Here is a 22013-nt window from a genome sequence, read left to right on the forward strand (position 1 = left end):
TTAGTATCACATTCTTCTCTCCGCTCTTATCTCATAAGGCCCTGAGAAGTTAAGAGACAAGGAGAGGGGGGGGGGGGGGGGGACGGACGTTGTCTCAGCCTGCAGCTTCAAGTAAACAATCTTTCTCTTACTAAAAGCAACCTCAGTGTAATTATATATATATATATATATATATGTGTGTATGTGTGTGTGTATATGTATGTGTGTATATATATATATATATATATATATACACACACATATATATACATTCATATCTATCTACCTAGTACCATACGCCTTTTCCTATATATCTATAGGGGACACAATCACACTCGTGCACTGTGTGTGTGTATATATATATATATATATATATATATATAATCACGTATTGATCCTCTCTCTCTGCCACCAAATCACATGCCTTGTAACCTTTCTCTCCACTATGCTACGGAAATCTGCCTTCACTAGAAGGGATCCAATAATGCACATTTTACCTATACATTTTGATCTGAGGACAGTCCTCTACCAGTGGGCCAACCCACTACGAGCCACTGTGTGCGGTGCATCAATCTTGGCTAAAACCCAACCAATGCATACTTCATGCCAACAACAATCCCTTCTTACGGTTTGAGTAGGACATACATACACATAGACGGAGCACTGGTACAATTGGGGTTGTCTCACTGTCGTTCTGGGAGCAACCAGGTTGATCTATCTTAACCCGCAATACCATCTGACAGCACCCTCTGTCTCCCAGGAGTCAACTATTGCTCCCCTGGAGAAGAGTCTGTCAAGACAAATTCAATCAACTTTAACCTCCCACTGGACAGTCTGTTGACTCTGCTGATTAACCAGTACTCTCATAACAACAGGCATGCAAACCATTCCTTTTAAAATATGACAGGTTCTGTATTGCGTAGTCGAGACTTAAGGTACCTGTCTGACGGATCTGGACTGACCCGATCGCGCACGGGCACACAGACAAGCCTGGAAGTGGCCACACCGGTATAGACATATTTTTGGATGGGCCTGCCAGGTCCTAAGATTACTTTCATGTGTCCGTGTTCTTCTAAAGTCCGGTCGCGTCTGGATTCAAATCGACCATGGCCCCACGTTGGGCGCCAGCTGTCGTAGATTTATTTGGGGTCCACTGCGTTATCAATAGAAATGTTTGCACCCTTCCTGATTTATGTTCAGAGATTGTGCGCACAATGGAACAGATCACACAGAGACAGACTGTCAGTGTATAAAGTCTTCCTGGACTCTGTTTATTAGTAGGCGTATAGCATCTTATATAGCATTATGAGTTACTTGCCCTTTATGGGCATGCCAGAAGCAATACGTGATTGGAAATAAAAGCATGGCATTGGGTAGTCCAATTATGGTCTTTTTCCATCCGGTCCTGCGTGAGCTTCTGTCGTCATGGATGTCCGACATCACGTGGTTTCAGATGAAAAACGGCGACATCTTAAGTGTTCGATGGAGGGGGCAGGGGCGGTAATGAGCAGCGTATAGTCAAATGACACCTGAGGGTTATGTGCAGGTAAAAAATGTGCCCTGAGGTTATGAACGTGTATTTCTATCAAGCTGCATATTCTGATAACGATTAGCAGAACAGGCTGTGGCCAGCACATTCCATTCTGCTGGCTCAGGAGGTCAAACAGACATTTCACCTTGGATATATATATCCTCCACAGTGGGAGGAATCGAGAAATGTGCATCTGCTTTCCGATATTGTTGTCCACCGATGTGTGCATATGAAGCAGACTGTTATCCAACTTTTGGAGACTTGAGAGATCATAGAGGCCCCCCCCCCCCAACATCGGCATGATAAGCACAACACCTATATGGGAGGATCCCTCGATGGTACTTGTTCCTGGAACCAACAAGTGTAATATAAGCAGTCCCTCAGTCTTTCTCTTGCCCTCTGCGGCAGCAGCTGTACAAAAGTCCCCCAAGTTGCAGAAAAGTGACTGCACCATTCTCTCCTTAAAAAGGGATGTTTTAGCCCAGTCCATCTGGAACAGAAAGGCTAGTTTGTTTAGGAATATCCTAAAGGAAGGGGCCATCGGTTGCTTCCACATCTCCAAGATGGCCTTCAGTCCAGCCACCACCACAAAGTGCAAGAGTTTGTGGGCTCCCCTTGAACAGTGGTATCTGCCTGGGTCTAGATACCTAAAAATTACCCACAAAGGCTCCTTTCAGGTGCGTTGTAGTGTATTCCCGACTGCGGGACCAGAAAGCCTGGATCTGGGGGCAATCCCATTAACTAATAAATAGGTTAGCTTTCGGCATTTCACATTTGAAAGAGTTTGGTGTGGGATAACTTCCCATGTGATATCCTCTCACAGGGGTTAGATAAGATCTGTGGATGACCTGTAGCCTCATCTCCAGAAACCTGGCTGAGGGAAAACATTTGTGGGCTGTTGATATTGATTCCATAATCAATGTGGGAGTAAGATTTGGGTCATCCAGGGACCATTTTCCAACCCCTGGGTCAGCATCATCCCGCTCTCCCATGTTGCGTATTGCCATGTAGATTTTATGTATCGTACCCCTCGTTTTCATAGATCTAGAGAGCCACGTCCTGTGATATTCTAACCAGCTTTACCATAGGTTCCATGACCATTACAAATAACAATGGGGATAGGGTGAGCCTTGACGCTTGCCATTAGTCATATGGAAAGGCTTAGATAATGCACCGTCTATGAGAACTATGGCAGATTGAGTGGTATTTAAAGCTTGAATTGCTTTTAGTCGGTTACCACTTATTCCAAATTTTTGCAGGGTAACAAAGGCAAATCCCCAGTCGAGTCTATCAACCACCTTCTGTGTATCCAGGGCCAGGAGGAGAGTAAGCATCCGACTCAACCCCATACCCACAGTACTCTTCTAGTATCATCCGCAGCTTGCCTTCCTTTAGTAAATCCAACCTGATCATTATGTATTATGCTCCCCAAAACCTGGAGCAGTTTTAGGACAAGGGTTTTTGAGTAGATTGTTTTTTCGGCATTAGGCTAGTTTCACACTGGCAAGGGCGATATCGGGCTGCGAATCACGGCCCGACATCGCCCTCTCCACCAATACGAAAGCCCCAGTGATGTGAGGAATCCCCTGCCGCAGCAGAGGATTGCAGAGTTTTCCCATTGCTTTTACTAGGGCCTGGGGACTCTGCAGCAGAGATGGGTTTCTCTAAGGCGTGAGACTCATCATCAGCGATGGGGAGGTCTATTTTTTTCAGCCACCTATTCCTTGATTATAAAGTGTTTTTGTCTGTTTTTAGCAGATATAAAAATATATTCTTTATTGACATATCATTTTCTTTTGGGAGGATACAACTTAAGGCTAACTTTTTGCCTTTGGCAATTGTTTTGACATTATGATAACAGATGATGTCACTGGAGAGGGGAGAGACTCTGATGATTTCACATTACATCATACTTATCTATGATTATAACAGATGATGTCACTGGAGAGGTGATGGACTCTGGAAATGTCTGCAGTGATGTTTATTAATGTCTCCCCATATACAGGATTACACAGTAGTGAAGAAGACCTCTAGTGATGGCTGTCAGGCCCCTGTGTGTGATGGATGGGGAAGACCCCTAAGCCCAATCCCGGGGCCCCCATTTCACCCCCTGATACATGAGGACATCAATGTACAGAAGATTCTAGAACTCGCCAACAAGATGATTGAGCTGCTGACTGGAGAGGTGATACTGCAGGGAATGCTGGGACATTATACAGTAACAGCACTGGAGGCTTCTGGGTGATGACTGTATATTGTGTTGTCAGGTTCCTATAAGGTGTCAGGATGTCGCTGTCTATTTCTCCATGGAGGAGTGGGAGTATTTAGAAGGACACAAGGATCTGTACAAGGAGGCCATGATGGAGGACCACCAGCCGCTCCCATCACCAGGTAATAGACAGGACTAAATCCACGGGGACTTTATTATCTGTATATAAAGAATGACTTCAGTGTCCGTCTGTGTTTCCTGCAGTTCCATCCAGTAAGAGAAGAACCCCAGAGAGATGTCCACGTCCTCTTCTTCCACAGGACCATCAGGTAGATGGAGATGTCCCTCTGATCTGTAGAAGGCTGTGAAGCTCTTGTCTTCAGTCTTATTAGATGTCTTCTCCTTGTGTGATGAGGCCGGTGGAGATGGCAGGATTACCGCTGACCAGAGACATTACATCTTGTCTGGATCTTCTCCCAGTGTTCTGGTGGTGGGAATGAGGTTGGATTTATATCTATCTGCTCCTTTATTTCCCTGAGACAAGCTGCGGATGTGTCTGGTAGACGCTGATCTCCTGCACTGAGACAACGTGCAGCGTGTCTAGCCATGCTGGATATACATGTATATGAGGATCCTGAGGGGTCATTGAGCCGCCATGTAATATCTATGTCCGGCTTCTAGACCTGCAGCTATGTGGCTCTGATAACTACTCCTGTCAGGTCATTATGTCATAAAACCTTCCACACGACTTCTCCAGCCCTCTGCTGACTTCTACAATATTTTCTCACAGCTTTTGTATCAGGATGAAGATCTGACCAATATTAATACTACAGAGATAAATGTGAGGGGCGATCAGCGGTGTAAAGAGGAGATTCCTACAGATAACCTCCCAGGTGAGTAGTAACCACTACTTCCCCTTCTGCTTCCATAACTTTCCCCTGTATCACTGGGCCTCCTAAGTGGCCTATTGGTGTAGTATTAGCCGGCAGGAGTGTCACTAATTCCACTAGAGCTTCCAGAACCGTTAGAGATGTCCAGTCCGATATCTGATCCGTGGACACCATGCTCAAAATAAAGGTCTCACCCCTCAAGATCTACTTGTCTGTAGGAGAAGCCCCAGATAAGTGGCATGAAGTACTCATGGGCTGATTCACTTACTTCCCCAATGTATTTTGAGTAGAAGCTGAGGTTTGTTGGCCGATCAATAGGTTTCCTTTTGTTTTTGTTTTTTTGCTATTGTTTATCTTAATTTGCTTCAGAAGGGTCGGCAATCCGGGGAATATTCCAGATTGGAGTCAGGAAGGCATTTTTTACTTCTAAATGGGGAAAATTGGCTTCTACCTAATAGTTTGTTTTTTTGCCTTCCTGATCAACATTTGGGGTTAACAGGATGAACTGAATGGATATTGGACTTTTTTGGCCTCACATACTTTGTTACTATGCTGTATTTTTTATTTGTGCTTTGAAGTTTACAACAAAGTCCAACAAGTAAAAGATGAAGCAGTTTGTAAATTAGTTACAGAACAGAATTACAAGGAATTATAACAGAAGGATATAGGGCACACGAGCGGAAATTCCGCGGCAGGATTTCAGCCCTGGAAGCCTGCATATGATTGCGTTAACAAACGCAATCCTATGCAGACGGCCGCGTATTGGCCGTGTGAAATCTCGGGCGGCAAACAAACCGCAAGCCCCGCACAGAAACGTCACTCACCCGCCGCCGGCTCCGGTCTGCGCATACGCCGGCTGCCCGGCAAGCCGGCATATCAAATAGCCAGAGCCGCGGCGCAGGTGAGTACGCGCTGGTCCCTGCAGGCGCTCAGGTCGGGTCCCGCGGCGAGAATCCTCGCCGCCAGATCCGACCCGTCCGTCTGCAGGCGGCCATAATTGGTGATTTGGCTTTTGTGGTAATTTCCCAACTCCATCGTAATGTCCAGCCTGATGATAATGTACAATCCAGAAAACAAGAGAAAGTTTGTTAAAATTGGAGGTAATTTCAGATAAATTGGCTTAGATCCGCCCAGTCAGGGTATTCACGAGAGGAAGTGGACTGTTGTAAAGTTTGTTGTTGAGATTAGGGATATTTGTTATGGGAGGGTCCAGTTTTTGGGCTGGAAGTCAGGGGGGTGGGGCGAGAATTGAAGGGTTTTGCTGTGACGTTATCGGTTGAAGTTGTTAGATTTCAGAACTGTGCCGAGCTAGTTTGGGAGAAAGGATTGTATGTAGCTTGTCGTGGTAATTATAGATTAATTTTAATGGAAAGACCAATCAGTATCGAATCAACGTCTTGATGAGGTTTAAGGGCTCTTCGTTTGGTCAAGGCTGATAGATCCAAATTGAGGAATAACTGATATTCATGTCCTTGAAATGTTCACTTTGAAGAGGATTGAACCTCTTGTAGTAACTGTTCTCGAATACAGTGGAAATGAAGTTTGAGTATGATGTCTCTTGAGGGACTGTTGTTTTTTTTTGGGTCAGCAGTGCTCTAGGGACTCTGTACATTTCTAGTCTTTCAATTGGAATGCAGAGTTCTTGAAATAGAGCAGTTAAAATTGACTGTAAGTCCTTAATGGACTCTGGTAGGCCTCATATGCGTACGTTGTCCTACGAGCCCTGTTCTCAGCATCCTCCAGTATATTATGAGGAAATTGTATTTCATTGTGTGGTTGTTCTACTTCTTTTTTATGTGGTTCAAGAACTGTGATAGCATTGTCCATGTGTTCTTCAAGGTCTGACGTTCTCTGGCCCAATTCACAAATTTCTTTGAGTTTTTTAAATTAGCTAAAGCTTTTATAATTATTTTTGGAATATCATTTGTATTTGCACCTGGGCCGTGTACAGGAGACACCCCCCCTCCCAGTGTCTATCCAATAAGAAGACTATGGGGATATGGCAGCTTTGTCTTCTCACTTGTTGTTCAATATGGCAGGATGGGCCAGTGCAAGAGCCCCTCACACTGCTTAGTCCACAGACAGGGAGGACATCTCGGTTCCGAAGGGAAATGGGCCAGGTATTGGCTGGATGATTTGTCCCAATGAGCGGGTTCATCAGGTGATTCGCGCTCCAGCACAGAAAAGAGGTGCAGCCCGGTCCGGAGGTTCATGCCAGCCTGATACTGCAGCTGGTAGTAGGCCTCCCCAGGCAACGGTGGATCTCCAGTGGAAACTGCAGCCAATGGGGCTCGGTCCACTACTGAAGGGCCATCCATCAGATGTGGGTGATATAGAGCCTTGGATCTCTTTAGAGGCATACAGTTTTAGGCAAGTTGAGTGTGGAGCTTCACAACATTGTAATATACTTTTTGTATGGTTTTCCTAGATCCCCAAATACTAGGTTTAGGGTACAAGGATGTTTGTATTGAGCTATTATGAATTTTTATGGTGGTGTCCAGAAAGTTGATTTCTTCATTGAATCTTTCATGGAATTTTATTAGTTCTTGTTCTGAGTTAGGCAGATAATTAAAATATCATCAATGTAGCGAAAGTAGGCCAATGGTTTGATGGAGCAGGAGGCCAGGAAGTTACTCAACAGATTTACTATGAAAAGTTTTCGTATTGCGGTGCCATTTTACTGTCCATGCGATTCCAGTGAGGTGAAGAAATATCTCTTTGCGAAAAGAGAAATGGTTGTAAAAAGGATAAATCTTGTAATTTGTATAAAAGATCCAGAGAATCCCATTATCCTCAAGGTGCTCCTGGCAGGTGGTTAGTCCATCCTTGTGTGGGATGTTGGAATGTAAGAATTCCACATCCATGGTGGTTAGGATGGTGCCATAGGGAGGGAACCTATGGATGATAGTTTGTTGAGTAGGTCCGTGGTGTCCAGAAGGTAGCTGGTTGTATCTCTAACCAGTGGATTAAGGAGACCGTCTACCTGAGACTATTGGCCTTTACGGATTGCCAGGTTTTTGTATTTTTGAAAGCATGTAGAATATTCCAGTACTGAGATTCTCAAGTATGAGTTTCTCTTACTAAGAACATTTTACGATCTCATAGAAATGCAGGGTAAGGTGGATTTACACGCAACGGTTATCACTCAAAATTCATTCAAATGATCTATTTTGAGTGATAATCATGCAGTGTAAATGCTACCATGCCTTTCGGCTGAATGAGGATTTTTACTTCTGCATAAAAGCCATCATTTGGCTGGCCATCTGATAGCAGGGACCGCACCCTAAGTTCTGCACAGGCAACACTGATAACCATTGTTACCATTGTTATTGGCCGGCAGCCCCGGGAAAACAATGGACATGCATTTACAGAACAGACCACCTGCTGTTCTGTAAATACATCTCCTGGCTGATCACTATATGCAAAATGATCGCTCAAAACTGTCACTCAAACTGTCTTAGGAGCGATCATCGTTGTGTCTAAATGGGCTCCTGCCGAACAAAACTAACCACCTCTGTTATCTAAATCATTTTTATAGTTACCGGTATTTTTCTGACTATAATTGGGCACATTTTTTCTTCAGAAAAAGGAAATAAAATCTCTATGCGTCTAATCTTGTGAATGTAAGTTGTTTGTTTCTTTTTCCTGCACATGAGAGTGCAGGAGAGGTTTTATGGCTGACAGTTCTTATCTCTCTCAATGTGTGTGTCCTGCCCCAATGTGGGGGTCTGCTGTAGTTTGGGGGGCAGTGTGGAGACTCGGGGGGCAAGGGGGATGTGCATCAGGATTAATTGGGAGTCTTCATACAGAGTTTTGTTGCCTTGCTGCTGTCAGTTTAATGGTGGAGGTGGGGGGGGGGGGGCGAGGAGGGTCTGTCTACAAATCTGCCCCTGCATCTCTCTGTCCTGGCCTTCTATGGAATAAATGCTGTAAAAATACAGAGGCGTCAGCAGGTTGTCCAATATGATTAAACGGTATACGGTCTTGATCCTGCGCGGGGGTCTGAGGTGAGGGCTCATTATTTACAGGCTGCTCGGGTGTATTTGGGATCTGTAGGGTATGTGGGGATGGCTCACACATTTTTTCTCGTGTTTTAATAAGTTGTGTCGTTGTTTGACAACAGTTGGGGTGGCGATGCGGTTGACGGTTATGTGCGGTTCTAGCGGCAGAGGGTATCCGGTGGGATCGATGCGTGTCTGTAACACTGGGGTAGATGCATCCACCGAAGCACTCACATGTTCCACAGGGTTTAGCGTCAGGTTTGCCATCCCAAATGTAGTGTTTTCCCAGACGCTGCCACGAGGAATCTCTGGAAGGAAAAAAAAGCGTAACGCTGTTAATGTATTACGCAGGGCTTACGCATGTAGCACTCATACTATAATTAAGCATTCGCTCAAATCGTTGCAAGCGGCTTACCGATGACACTTGGTTTCCATACATTTCCGAGATAGGTGATAGCTCCAGCATTCTCACGCATCCATTTTGCTGCCTTATCGGGCTCCATGGATGGTTGGCGAGTTCCGTCGACGGTGATGATCGTTCATGAATTAGGGCTTTTTCTAGAGGATATGATGTCTGTAGGTCTCCATTTACATCCACGGCATCTGTATCGAAACAATACTTATTTAGCATAACACATAACAACAAATGCGTAAATAAAACAGCGCATGCATCTGTCTAAATCTACCATTGGCTGCCTGTGAGAAATAATCAAATCGCGATTCATCAAAATCTGTGAGGTCGCCATCCCAGTTCGATTCTTTTACGCAGCAAATGATAAAAGCGGATAAAATTAACGCATTTTCCAAAAAATGTATCCTTATCTGCAGCTACATGAAATCAAACGGGAAAACGCTGTATACCTACCAATTTGAGTGTTAGTAATTTCAAAGGGGGAACAATCGACACCCCGGCTTTCCATCTGAAAATACACGAACAACATTACTGTAGCAAAAACGTGTTTCTAGCGCCGCTGCTGATCGCTAGAAAATACATTTTTAAAATATTTGTCATGCCGCTGTAGTAATACGCTACCATATTGTGGAGGTTTAAGGAGCGTATAATAAAATATACATAATAATATAATTATTTTAATACGCTAATATAATACGGCGATATTAATAATCAGCTATAATTAAAAGTATGGCTATAGTGATACACTAGTATATCGTAGAAATATTAACGGCGGCATATATTAAAAATATACATAATATAGTTATTTTAATACGGTAATATTAATAAACCACTATAATAATTAAAAAATAAAACCAACTATAGTAATACAGCAATATATCGTACACATAGTAAGGGTGGCTATTAGAGATGAGCGAACCTACTCGTTTCGAGTAATTACTCGATCGAGCACCGCGATTTTCGAGTACTTCTGTACTCGGGTGAAAAGATTCGGGGGGGGCAGGGGGAGGCGTGGCGGAGCGGGGGGTAGCAGCGGGGAACAGGGGGGAGCCCTCTCTCTCTCCCTCTCCCCCCCCCCCCCACTCCCCACTGCAACCCCCACTCACCCACGGCGCCCCCCGAACGTTTTCGCCCGAGTACAGAAGTACTCGAAAATCGCGGCGCTCGGGTGAAAAAGGGGCGTGGCCGAGTAGGTTCGCTCATCTCTAGTGGCTATATTAAAATATACATATAATATAATTAGTATTAATAAAACAATGTGAAAATCCTTATACATTAATACAAAAATAAAAAAGCAGTGTATTACCTTTTCCAACGTTGATTTGAGAAGTCCCGGAGATGATGTGCCTGGAGCTGCTGGGCCTCCAAATTCAGAAGATGAACACAAGCTGATTTTGGCTCTGTAAATTCAGGAGACGAGGTGGCTCCCTGGAAGCTGACTGTGTGACCTGCACGGCTTACTTATATGCAGGGTCTCGCGCTCACTTCAGGCATGTCCAGACAATCTCCACAACATGTGATTCTAATTATTTACAAATGCCCCTTGTTCCCACTGGGCCATAGGAACTTTTTTTCATCTGTAATTAATCCAGTCTGTGACACCAGCATCTAGATGTTATTGATCATAAAAGTATCAGGGTGGATGAGTCAAGAGGTCAGAAGGTCTCAAACTTCAAGTACTGTCACGGTAGATCAGCCACAGGTCAGAAGGTCTCAAACATCAAGTACTGTCATGGTAGATCAGCCACAGGTCAGAAGGTCTCAAACTTCAAGTACTGTTACGGTAGATCAGCCACAGGTCAGAAGGTCTCAAACTTCAACTACTGTCACGGTAGATCAGCCACAGGTCAGAAGGTCTCAAACTTCAACTACTGTCATGGTAGATCAGTCACAGGTCAGAAGGTCTCAAACTTCAAGTACTGTCACGGTAGATCAGCCACAGGTCAGAAGGTCTCAAACTTCAACTACTGTCACGGTAGATCAGCCACAGGCCAGAAGGTCTCAAACTTCAACTACTGTCACGGTAGATCAGCCACAGGTCAGAAGGTCTCAAACTTCAAGTACTGTCATGGTAAATTAGCCACCTGGCTAATGACTTAAATTTGTTGTAATGAACTCATAATAGGCATTCATTGTTCCTATGTATGGTGTTAGAGGTTTTTTGAATCCAATCAATCAGATCTGTGACATCTGCAGCTAGATTTTATTTATCATAAAAGTATCAGGCAGCCACACAGAGAAACTTTGTAAATGCTGAATATAGCATTCTATGTTCTGTCATATTTTTAAAGCAGGGATGTCGAAATCAAAATGTGATATAAAAAAGATGGAAGTAATTAAAGCGGTGTACAGGGCTTTCTATGTTCTGTAATCACAGGATTTAACCCTTTCCAATCCACTGTCTGACGTCTGAAGACATTATGATTTAAGGCTGTAGAGCTCCAATGTTGGAAGACATCCGTCAGGGTTCTCTTACTGTATATTGCCAGCCTCTCTGCTGTCAGAGCCTATCCAATGTGTCACCTCATGCAGTACTGGCTTTAGCCAGCAGATAGCACTGTTTTATAACGGCAGAAAAAGGAGTAAGCCCCCTAGGAAAACCAGGATACAAATTGGACTGGAAAGGGTTAAAACTATGACTGGTAGAATCAAAATGTGATAGATTTATAAAAAAGATGGGGGTAATTAAAGCACGGCATCCCCAGCCATGCTGCGTAATTACCGCCATGCCCTCTTCACGGGTTGCACGCAAATTGCAGCGCCAATATTTTACAGCATCATGTGCCGGCTCTTATGCTGGAATTCAAAAATTGCATAAAGCACTTAAGGGGATAAACCAGCGCAAAATTACAGAATGGCTGCGAAAGATTGTTATAGCCTTCTTAAGCCAATCCGAAAGAAATTTGCTAGAAATAAAATAATTGCGGCTGATATAGATTGGCTCTGGGGGTCTGACCTCGTGTGTTTAATGCAATACTCGAAAGAAAATGACGGAATAAAATACATTAACGGTTATAGATGCTTTATCAAAATATGCTTGGTGCTTCGGATTAGCATCCAAATCGGGAGCATGCGTCGCAAGAGCCTTCGAACTGATATTTGAGAATAGTAGTCGCGTACCGTGAAAAATACGCACAGATCGTGGAATCAACACATGAATCGCCTTTGTAAAAGATACAACGTACACCATTACTTTACGAGTAACAACATAAAGGCTGCGCTGGTCGAACGTTTTAATCGTACTTTAAAATCGCGAATGTGGCGTTATCTCACGCATCATAACACATTTCGCTATATCAACATTTTAGCAGCACTTGTATCCAGTTATAACCGGACTTACCACCGCATTATTCTATGTTGTCCTGTGGATGTCACGAAAAAGAACTCAACAATTTGGCGAAATATCTACAGCGATATTCTGAACTCAAAGCCTGACGAGCCTTCTTTAAAAATAGGGGATCATGTAAGGATCGCGCAGTATAAAGGAACATTTGTGAAAGGCTATGAGCAAACTTACACTGTTGAAATTTTTGCCATAGCCTCTATTAATACGCGATTTCAAAAACCACCATATAAATTAATCGACCTGAGCGGCGAAGCTATAGAGGGTTAATTTTATAAAGAGGAAATACAGCAGGTGCCTGCGGATGAGAACCGCGTCTACAGGATCGAAAAAATATTGAAGAAAAGACGCGTCCACGGAGCGACGCATTATTTTGTAAAGAGGCTCGGGTACCCTGCTAAATTTAACAGCTGGGTCGATGAAAATCAGTTGACATCCACATAGGCCATGGAATCGGGATCATTTTATATAACTCTTCCTAGTAACGCATCATCCAAAATCTACCCTGAAAACTACTACTTACACCACGAAACTAGCAAAGCTGATTCACGTCTTGGGCGGTTACGATGTGGCGCTAACTGAGATGATAATAATAATAATCTTTATTTGTATAGCGCCAACTTATTCCGCAGCGCTTTCAGGCATGGATAAATGCAAAACAATACAATTACAATGTGAGATACATTGGGTTTGACACAAATGGGTTGGGGTGGTACAGGAGGTGCAGGGGGTGGGGAACACAGGCAATTTCATGTACAGATCATTTATTAGAAAGCAAACAGGGTGGAGCACCATAGGGAGGGGCGAGGGACTAGGTCAGGAGATTTGGTATGCTTCCCTGAAGAGGTGCGTTTTTAAGGCACGTCTGAAATTTCGTGCATGGGGAATTGTCCGGATGCCTTGGGGTAGAGCATTCCAGAGGATGGGTGCTGCTCTGGTGAAGTCCTGTAGGCGAGCATGTGAGGTTCGTATTACAGGGGTGTTTAGTCTGAGTGTGTTAGCCGATCGGAGTGAGCCGGCTGGGTGGTGTACTGACAGTAGGGAGGCGATGTATGGTGGTGCAGCACCATGCAGAGCTTTGTGAGTGAGGTAGAGGAGTTTAAATTTAGTTCTGCAGTGGATGAGCAGCCAATGCAGCGACTGGCATAGTGCAGAGGTGTCTGAGTAACGGCTGGATAGAAAAATGAGCCCAGCTGCTGCATTTAGTATGGATTAGAGTAGAGCGAGTCTAGTGCAGGGGAGGCCGATGAGTAGCGAGTTGCAGTAGTCAAGCCGGGAATGGATGAAGGCAACCACGAGTGTCTTTAGAGTGTCCGTGGTTAGGAACGGACGTATTTTAGCAATATTTCTGAGGTGCATGTGGCATGTTTGGGCCAGAGATTGGATATGGGGGGTAAAGGAGAGGTCAGAGTCCAGTGTGACCCCAAGGCATCGGGCATGCCATCTGGGGGTTATGATGGTGCCAGACACTGGAATGGAGATGTTGAGGTGAGGTCGGTTAGAAGGTGGAAAGACAAGGAGGTCAGTTTTAGAAAGGTTTAGTTTGAGAAAAAGGGAGGACATAGTGTTAGAGACAGCGGACAGACAGTCAGTGATATTTTGGAGGAATGGTCCAGAGATCTCACGAGAGGAGGTGTATAGTTGGGTGTCGTCAGCATAGAGATGGTATTGGAGGCCGAATCTGTGGATGGTTTGTCCAATTGGGGCAGTGTAGATAGAGAAGAGAAGGGGACCAAGGACCGAGCCCTGGGGTACCCCAACAGCGAGAGAAAGTGGAGCAGAGATTGAACCAGCAAAGGAAACACTGAAAGAGCGGTCAGAGAGGTAGGAAGAGAACCAGGAGAGAGCAGTGTCCTTTAGACCAATAGAGCGGAGCATAGTGAGGAGGTTATGGTCAACAGTGTCAAATGCAGCAGACAGGTCAAGGAGGATTAGTAGGGAGTAATCACCTCTCGACTTTGCAGTCATCAGGTCATTTGTTAATTTTGTAAGGGCAGTTTCGGTCGAGTGTAGAGAGCGGAAACCAGACTGGAGGGGGTCAAGGAGTGAGTTGTCAGAGAGAAAGCGAGTAAGGCGGGAGTAGACCAGGCGTTCCAGTAATTTGGAGATAAAGGGGAGGTTTGAGACGGGTCGGTAGTTGGCAGCATCAGTCGGGTCCAGGGTTGGTTTTTTAAGCAGAGGGGATATGATGGAGTGTTTAAATGAGGAGGGAAAAGTACCAGAGGTTAGGGAGAGGTTGCAGATTGTGGTGAGGTGAGTAATGAGAGCTGGGGAAAGGGACCGGAGGAGGTGAGAGGGGAAAGGGTCGCTAGCGCAGGTGGTGGGACGGTCAGCGGAAAGGAGCCTGGAGACTTCTTCCTCTTTCGTTGGTTCTAACGTAGATAGTGAGTAGTTGCTGGATTCAGTGCTGATGAAACTGGGATCGGGGCTAACCATGCAGCTGTCAGAGATTTCTTTTCGAATGTTGTCGATTTTTTTCTTTGAAATAGGCAGCTAGTTCTCCAGCAGTCACATCTGTCACAGGTGAAATAAACTTATTTGGCTTGGTGAAGGGCTAGGTTATAAGTTTTAAGCATGAATTTGAAGTGGAGATACAGTATCCACACACGTGGGATACGATTGGGCCGAACAACAGAAACTTTTTCATCGCTATACAGGGCGACCTGTATAGAGAATATTACGTGAAGGCGAAGTTTTATTCCAATGTGTCAGATTTGACATGCGCTATAAATGACAGAATTGAAGTTTTAAGGATAACAAGTGAGGTCTTTAAGCTACGCTATGACAAAGTAAAAAGAATTGTTACATTTACCGATTCACCAACGCTACAGTTCGCACCAGGGCATAAGTTGTTGGTTCTGTTAGGCCTGCCTGAGTAGAATGAAGGTTTTCCTGGTAATATGCCAGACAGACGTAGACAATACGCAGACATAAAAGCAGGGTTTTACACATTATTTGTGTACAGTGATATTATCCAACACCAGTTTGTTGGTGATAGTTTTGTACAGCTTTTAAAAACTGTCGAAATCAGTGGTAAAAACAGCAACATTGTCACAATTCAGTACAATTGCCCTGATTATGTGGCGGTGTGCAAACAACATTTTGACATGATTACAATCTCCATTTTATCAGACCAGAACGCACCTGTTAAATTCAGGTATGGGAAAAGCATAGTACGATTACACTTTAGACCGCTCAACGATTCGCAACGTTAAAACCTGTTGTCTAAGACGGTATACGCCGATCCCGCGGTGTATGTGCGTCACTATTTGGTGCAGTCTGGAGGGAAAATAGATGGCTTCCATGGCAAAGAGTATATGATTGGAGGAGGAATAGGCAGGGTCTTTAAGTCGTTCTTCCGAAGGGCCATTCCTCTTTTCCGAAAAGGTCTAGAATTAGTTAAGCCTCATGTAAAGATAGCTGTCAAAAATATCGCTACAGACGCGGTCACTTCTGTTTCGGCAGCTGTTATGGACAGGCTCAATCCACCACGGAAAGAACAGCGTGGATCAGGCCTTATTTCCGTTGCAAAAAATACCCATAAAAGAAAAAGACAAATCGTAGCACCATTTCACCCGCTGCTCATGGATAAGACTGCTTCAAAAGACGCCGCCGTCAGAAACCCGTTAGACGAGCAGCAGACGACATCTTTTAATTCCCTAACATGGCTTTCATACACGACAGTTCTGTAGAGTGCACCAAATCTGAACTGGATATTTTCACCATACCCCCCACGCAAGCGAGTATTGAAAAATCTCTATTTGTTGAAGTGCAGCCTATCGCTGCTCTCACCAGCAACACCCCATTGGATTTCTTCATATCAGGTAGCGGTGAATATTATTATGACCTAAATAACACGCACCTGCACTTAACCTGCCGTATAGTTAAACAAGATAACACAGCCGTCCCCAACGGTGCTCGTGTGGGGTTTATTAATTATCCTGTAGCCACGCTTTTCAATCAAGTGGACATCACATTGGGGATCGGCTAATCTCACAATGTCATAATCTTTATAGCTATAGAGCGTTTATCAAAACAATTTTAAATTATAGCGCTCAAACGCTCGCGTCCCAATTTACCGCTGGTTTGTTTTACAAGGATTCGGCAGGTCACCATCATGAAAGGACACTTGATGGCCTCAATTTAGGCTTCGCTAAAAGAGCTGCCGCAACACAGCGTTCTAAAACTATGGAGCTTCTGGGACCTATTCATGGCGATATATTTATTCAGCTGAAGCTCATCTTGGATGGCTTGGAGTTGAGGATAAACCTGACTAGAAATAAAGACTCTTTCTGCCTGATGTCCACCGACCCTGACTGTTTTAAAGTTCAAATCCTTCATTCTTCAATTTTCATCAAGAGAGTACAAGTATCCCCAGACGTCCGCATAGGGCGCAGTCAAGAGTTACTAGTGACCTCCTCTAAATATACTTTGGATCGGTCTACCTTAAAAGCTTATAGTATACCACTAAGAAGTAGGATACCCAACCATGAAAATTGGTTCCTGGGACAGATCCATAAAACTGTGATATTAGGCTTTGTGGACAATGAAGCCTATAGCGGTAGTTTCCCAAAAAATCCTCTCTGTTTTCACCATTATTCCGTAAACCATGCGGCCTTGTATCTGCATGGTCAACAGATTCCAGCTAGGCCGTTTCAACCTGATTTTGAGGCCGAATTAGCTATTAGGGAATACATGGCTCTCGTACATAACTTGGAAAAGCAGAGAACTGACAGCTCGATTTCGATTGATAGGAATAAGTTTATTAGCAGCTACACATTTTTTGCTTTTGACGTTTTCCCAGACTTGGAGCCGGGTACGCACTTCTCCCTCGTTAAAACTGGGAACCTGTGAGCGGAAATAAGATTCGCCGTCCCAATACTGGATACTGTAAATATGATAGTATACGCAGTCAACCCAGCTATTCTGGAAATATATCACAGAAGAGAAGTTCTGTACGACTACAATTAAATTATGAATAGAGATGAGCGAGCATACTCGCTAAGGACAATTACTCGATCGAGCATTGTCCTTAGTGAGTACCTGCCCGCTCGGAAGAAAAGGCTCGGGTGCTGGCGCGGGTGAAAGATGTGTTGCGGCAGTGAGCAGACGAGAGCGGGGGGAGAGAGATCTCCCCTCCATTCCTCCCAGCTCTCCCCCGCCGCCGGCAGCCAAACCTTTTCTTCCGAGCGGGCAGGTGCTCGCTAAGGGCAATGCTCGATCGATTAATTGCCCTTAGCGAGTATACTCGCTCATCTCTAATTATGAACACTCTTCAACTTATGAATCTCTTTAAATCTGATCCTTATACTTCGCAAATTGTTGCTGGTGTAGACCCGAGTGACTTCCTCCCACGCTTCAATGTGGATAAAAGACCTTCGACTCATATAATTAACACTGATGATTCCACTCAACGAGGGCGACACTGGGTGTTAATTGTACTATGCAACTCGGAGAGAGCCATCTTTTTCGATAGTTATGGGCTAGCTCCAGTCCCATTTTTCCAGCGGCTTTTATAGAGTTTTTAAAAAGAAACTGTGAGAGGTACACATATCACGATAACCAAATGCAGGATACAGACAGTGTATTTTGTGGACATTACTGCATGTTTGTATTATATTACATAGCCCGTGGATTATCTTATGATCGTATTTTACGTTTCTTTATGCGCATTTAAAAAAAATGATTTTGTACAAGATTTAAAAAAAAAAAAAATTTTGTGATACCCAATACCGGTGTCAAATACTCTGTGTTTTTAATATGATCTGTGCATCTTTATATAATAGTTAGATACATGAAGTATAATAGATAGAAGGATAGATACACGTGTTAGCTGGTAACAGAGCTCTTATTGGTTCTAGCTGTGTAATAATACACATCTCATTCATCACTATACTGACATCCTGCCAGAGCTGGAACTAATTAGCTACTGGTTGCAGCTGTGTAACTAATACAAGACATGCCCCCATTCATCAATACACAGCCCACCTACTGGGGGCTGAACATTAGTGATTGGCATGGCTAAATCACTAAATGGCTAAATGCCATGGCTCCTCACACTAAAGGCAGCTTTTGAACTCAGCGGACAGAAATCATCAGTGGTTGGCATGACTAAATCGAAGCAGCTCATCGCACTATAGTCTACTTTTGAACTCTGCGGACAGAAATCATACCAGGACAGAGCTCATAGCTATATCGAAGTGATAAAACTTTAATATGGACTCAGACTATGCAATTCCGTTCATACTAGCTGCTGAACGATCGCATTATGATGCAGAAATAACGGATGTCATACAACGCTGGGACCTGCATCAGTCGTGCAAGAAAAACACGGAGCGATTGCGGACTGTGCTACTCAATCACCGGGATATTATCACATGGAACGATAAGCACGAACTGGTATATAAAAATGTCGTAATTCATGGAACCAATTTCCCTGTGCTGATCAGGCATATGACGCAGAGTCACACGTTCGTGAGAAAAACTATGGGCTGGAACATTTTTATGCACGCAATAGCTGAGGCTAATGTTCCGAGTGATATCGCTGCAGACGCTTGTGCTCGTGAGTTGGTTGAATCTTTGAAGATGGATTTTTTAATAAAGGACATGATGGATCTTAAACTTTAAGCCAAAAAGACTTGCACTGTTGCACCTCAAACAAACTGGACTTCATCTGTTATGCTACCCCACCAGGAATAAGACATGGGACTATATATCTGTTAACATTATAGAGTGTTATACACATCTATGTAATAATTCTTATGCATTCACTTATGTAATAACTCTATATTCTGAATTTTTTATCGCACATCGGTTATATATTCAGTGCGCTCAATAAAGCTTTATAAAACTTTGCATTTTGTCTACTGTGTGTTCTCTATAATACTGTCACTGTTAGGCTATACATATAAACTTATTAGAAGGGGGGGGGAATGCTGAAAAGGCTATTAGGAGATGGAAATGCATTCTATATATTAACCCTTATACTCATAAGGCGACTTGAATGGTACATAACATCAAGTCAGACTATAAATACAATAAGCTCCTTTATTACCACGAGGCACACTTTATTCTAAAGTGTGTCTCATGATACGTCACACCCCTGAAATGCGGAAGGGGCCACCACCATCCTCCAGAAGGTCAAAGGTCATGGGAAGGGGCTGTGGCACTTGTCACTTTCCAAAAGTGAGCGGCTTGATATGAGGTATGGACGGTATACTACTTGTCTACTCTGTTAGACATTTTTGCACACCATTTGGTTTGAAATATCTTTTTCTTACTTTCTTCCAACTAAAACTAAGGTGCATCTTATGGTCTGAAAAATATGGTATATTGGTCAAACATAGTAAAAATCTGTTTACTTCTTAGCAGATGTCGGTATCGGGAACTCAGAGGGATGTCTGATATCTGTGGACTGTAAAGCAGAAGATTTTGGTGTCACGCAAGATGCATATGAAGAACCTGCCATTAACCCATATATCCCCTCAGCCCTTCACAGCAAAGATCCATCATCTGATCATCTTATACAGGTCCCATCTGCTGATTTATCACAGACTGGTAAGCAGAAGAAAAGTCACAGGAGGAATGCTAAACATCAAGGAGATCCTACAGGGGAGAAGCCTTTTTCCTGTTTAGAATGTGGGAAACGTTTTAATCAGAAATCAAGTCTTGTTAGACATCAGAGAACTCACAGAGGAGAGAGACCATATTCATGTGCAGAATGTGGGAAATGTTTTAAATGGAAGTCATATCTTGTAATACATCAGAGAACTCACACAGGGGAGAAGCCATTTTCATGTGCAGAATGTGGGAAATATTTTTCTACACAACCAAATCTTGTTCAGCATCAAAGTACTCACACAGGAGAAAAGCCATTTTCATGTTTAGAATGTGGGAAAAGTTTTAAATGGAAATCAGTTCTTGTTCAACATCAGAGAATCCACACAGGGGAGAAGCCATTTTCATGTGCAGAATGTGGCAAATCTTTTACCAATCAAACACATCTTGTTTCACATCAGAGAACTCACACAGGAGAGAAGCCATTTTCATGTTCAGAATGTGGGAAACATTTTTATCAGAAATCAAATCTTGTTACACATCAGATAATTCACAGAGCGGAGAAACCATTTTCATGTACAGAATGTGGGAAACATTTTAATCAGAAATCAAATCTTGTTTCACATCAGAGAATTCACAGATGAGAGAAGGCATTTTCATGTTCAGAATGTGAGAAATAATTTAAATAGAAATCAGATCTTGTTTCACATCAGAGAACTCACACAAGAGAATTAATTTTCAAGTTCAGAATGTGGGAAATGTTTTACTCAGAAATTAGATCTTGTCTCATATCAGAAAACTCACAGAGGAGATAAGCTGTTTTTCTATACAACTAAATCTTGTTCAATATCAAATTACACAGGAGAGAAGCCATTTTCATGTTTACAATGTGGGAGACGTTTTAAATGGTAATCAGCTTTTGTTCAACATAAGAGAATTCAAACACGAGAGAAGCCATTTTCGTGTTCAGAATATGGGAAACGTTTTGACCAGAAAATACAGTAGGCATCAGGAAATTCACACGAGGATATGGAGTTTTAGAGACATCCTGGAGCCCATCTTGCCATAGTTCTTAACCAGAGTTTCAACCAACGTCACATAGTTGTGGGCCTTGTCATTCCCAAGGAAACCTTTAACTACGGCCACAAAGCTGTTCCAAGATGTATTTTCCTTTTTTGGTCAGCTTCTTTGGGAATTCAGTGCACTTGATGAGCTTCTTTACCTGCGGTCCAATGAAAACACCAAGATAAGTTGCAGGATGCCTCTAAAACTCCATATGCTTGATGCTCACTTGGATCACTTCAAGCGGAACATGGGAGAATACTCAGAGGAACACGGTGAACGCTTCCACCAAGATATTATGGCCTTTGAATGTCGATACCAAGGACAGTACAGTGAGAGCATGATGGGAGACTACATATGGGGACTAATTTGGGAAAGTGGTGTGCAGTACAATCGTAAATCTAGAAAAACCACACATTTCTAAATATTGTCTTTGTTTTGAAGCATAAATAAACATGACTTTTGATCTAGATGTTGTCTGTTTATAAAAATGTGTTACCCATTTACGTATATGGGGGAAATGCAAAGTATAAAACTCATTCTCCTGAGCACGAAGGCAAACTTTGGAAGGCATAATGACCATTTTCTAAACTTTTTAGACATATGAAAGCAGGAAATAACACTCACTTGCCAAGGACAAAAAGTGTTACATAGTTGGATGCTTTGTTGGACTTGCGGGATCTCCTAGTAATTAAAAATAGAGAATTGTCGAAAATCCCAGGTATATATAAGAATACACGTGACAAACTCTGAAAATGGGATTTTCTCATAATACATAACAATTATTTTTGATAAGCAAGTTTGCTGATAAAAATACAGATATCTACGTTCTGATGGGTTTATGTGAAAAATGATGTGGGTTCACCATATTTGTACATTATTTTGCAAATTCCTGACATTTATTTCCGAGTTATGAGAGGTGTCTTTGCAATTATTGATATACTCCATATCGCTTGTGTTTTTTTTCATTGTACAAACAATATCTTTATTTTTTTCACTAATAAACCCGAAATATTGTTAAGGCCGGAA

General features: G+C 43.1%; 1 protein-coding gene across 1 annotated transcript in view; it reads left to right on the top strand.

Moving 5' to 3' along the window:
• LOC136629035 (zinc finger protein 2-like) overlaps positions 1-21454 on the top strand; it is a 38151-nt gene extending 16697 nt beyond the window's left edge. Inside the window, exons 3-7 of the mRNA XM_066605155.1 lie at positions 3516-3695; positions 3778-3901; positions 3984-4048; positions 4510-4612; positions 19734-21454. Coding sequence (XP_066461252.1) covers positions 3516-3695; positions 3778-3901; positions 3984-4048; positions 4510-4612; positions 19734-20566 — 1305 coding nt within the window. The 3' untranslated portion in view covers positions 20567-21454. The remainder of the gene's footprint in view (positions 1-3515; positions 3696-3777; positions 3902-3983; positions 4049-4509; positions 4613-19733) is intronic.
• Positions 21455-22013: the final 559 nt, after the last annotated feature.

The sequence above is a fragment of the Eleutherodactylus coqui genome, chromosome 5, assembly GCF_035609145.1.
Source record: "Eleutherodactylus coqui strain aEleCoq1 chromosome 5, aEleCoq1.hap1, whole genome shotgun sequence".
Lineage (NCBI taxonomy): Eukaryota > Metazoa > Chordata > Amphibia > Anura > Eleutherodactylidae > Eleutherodactylus > Eleutherodactylus coqui.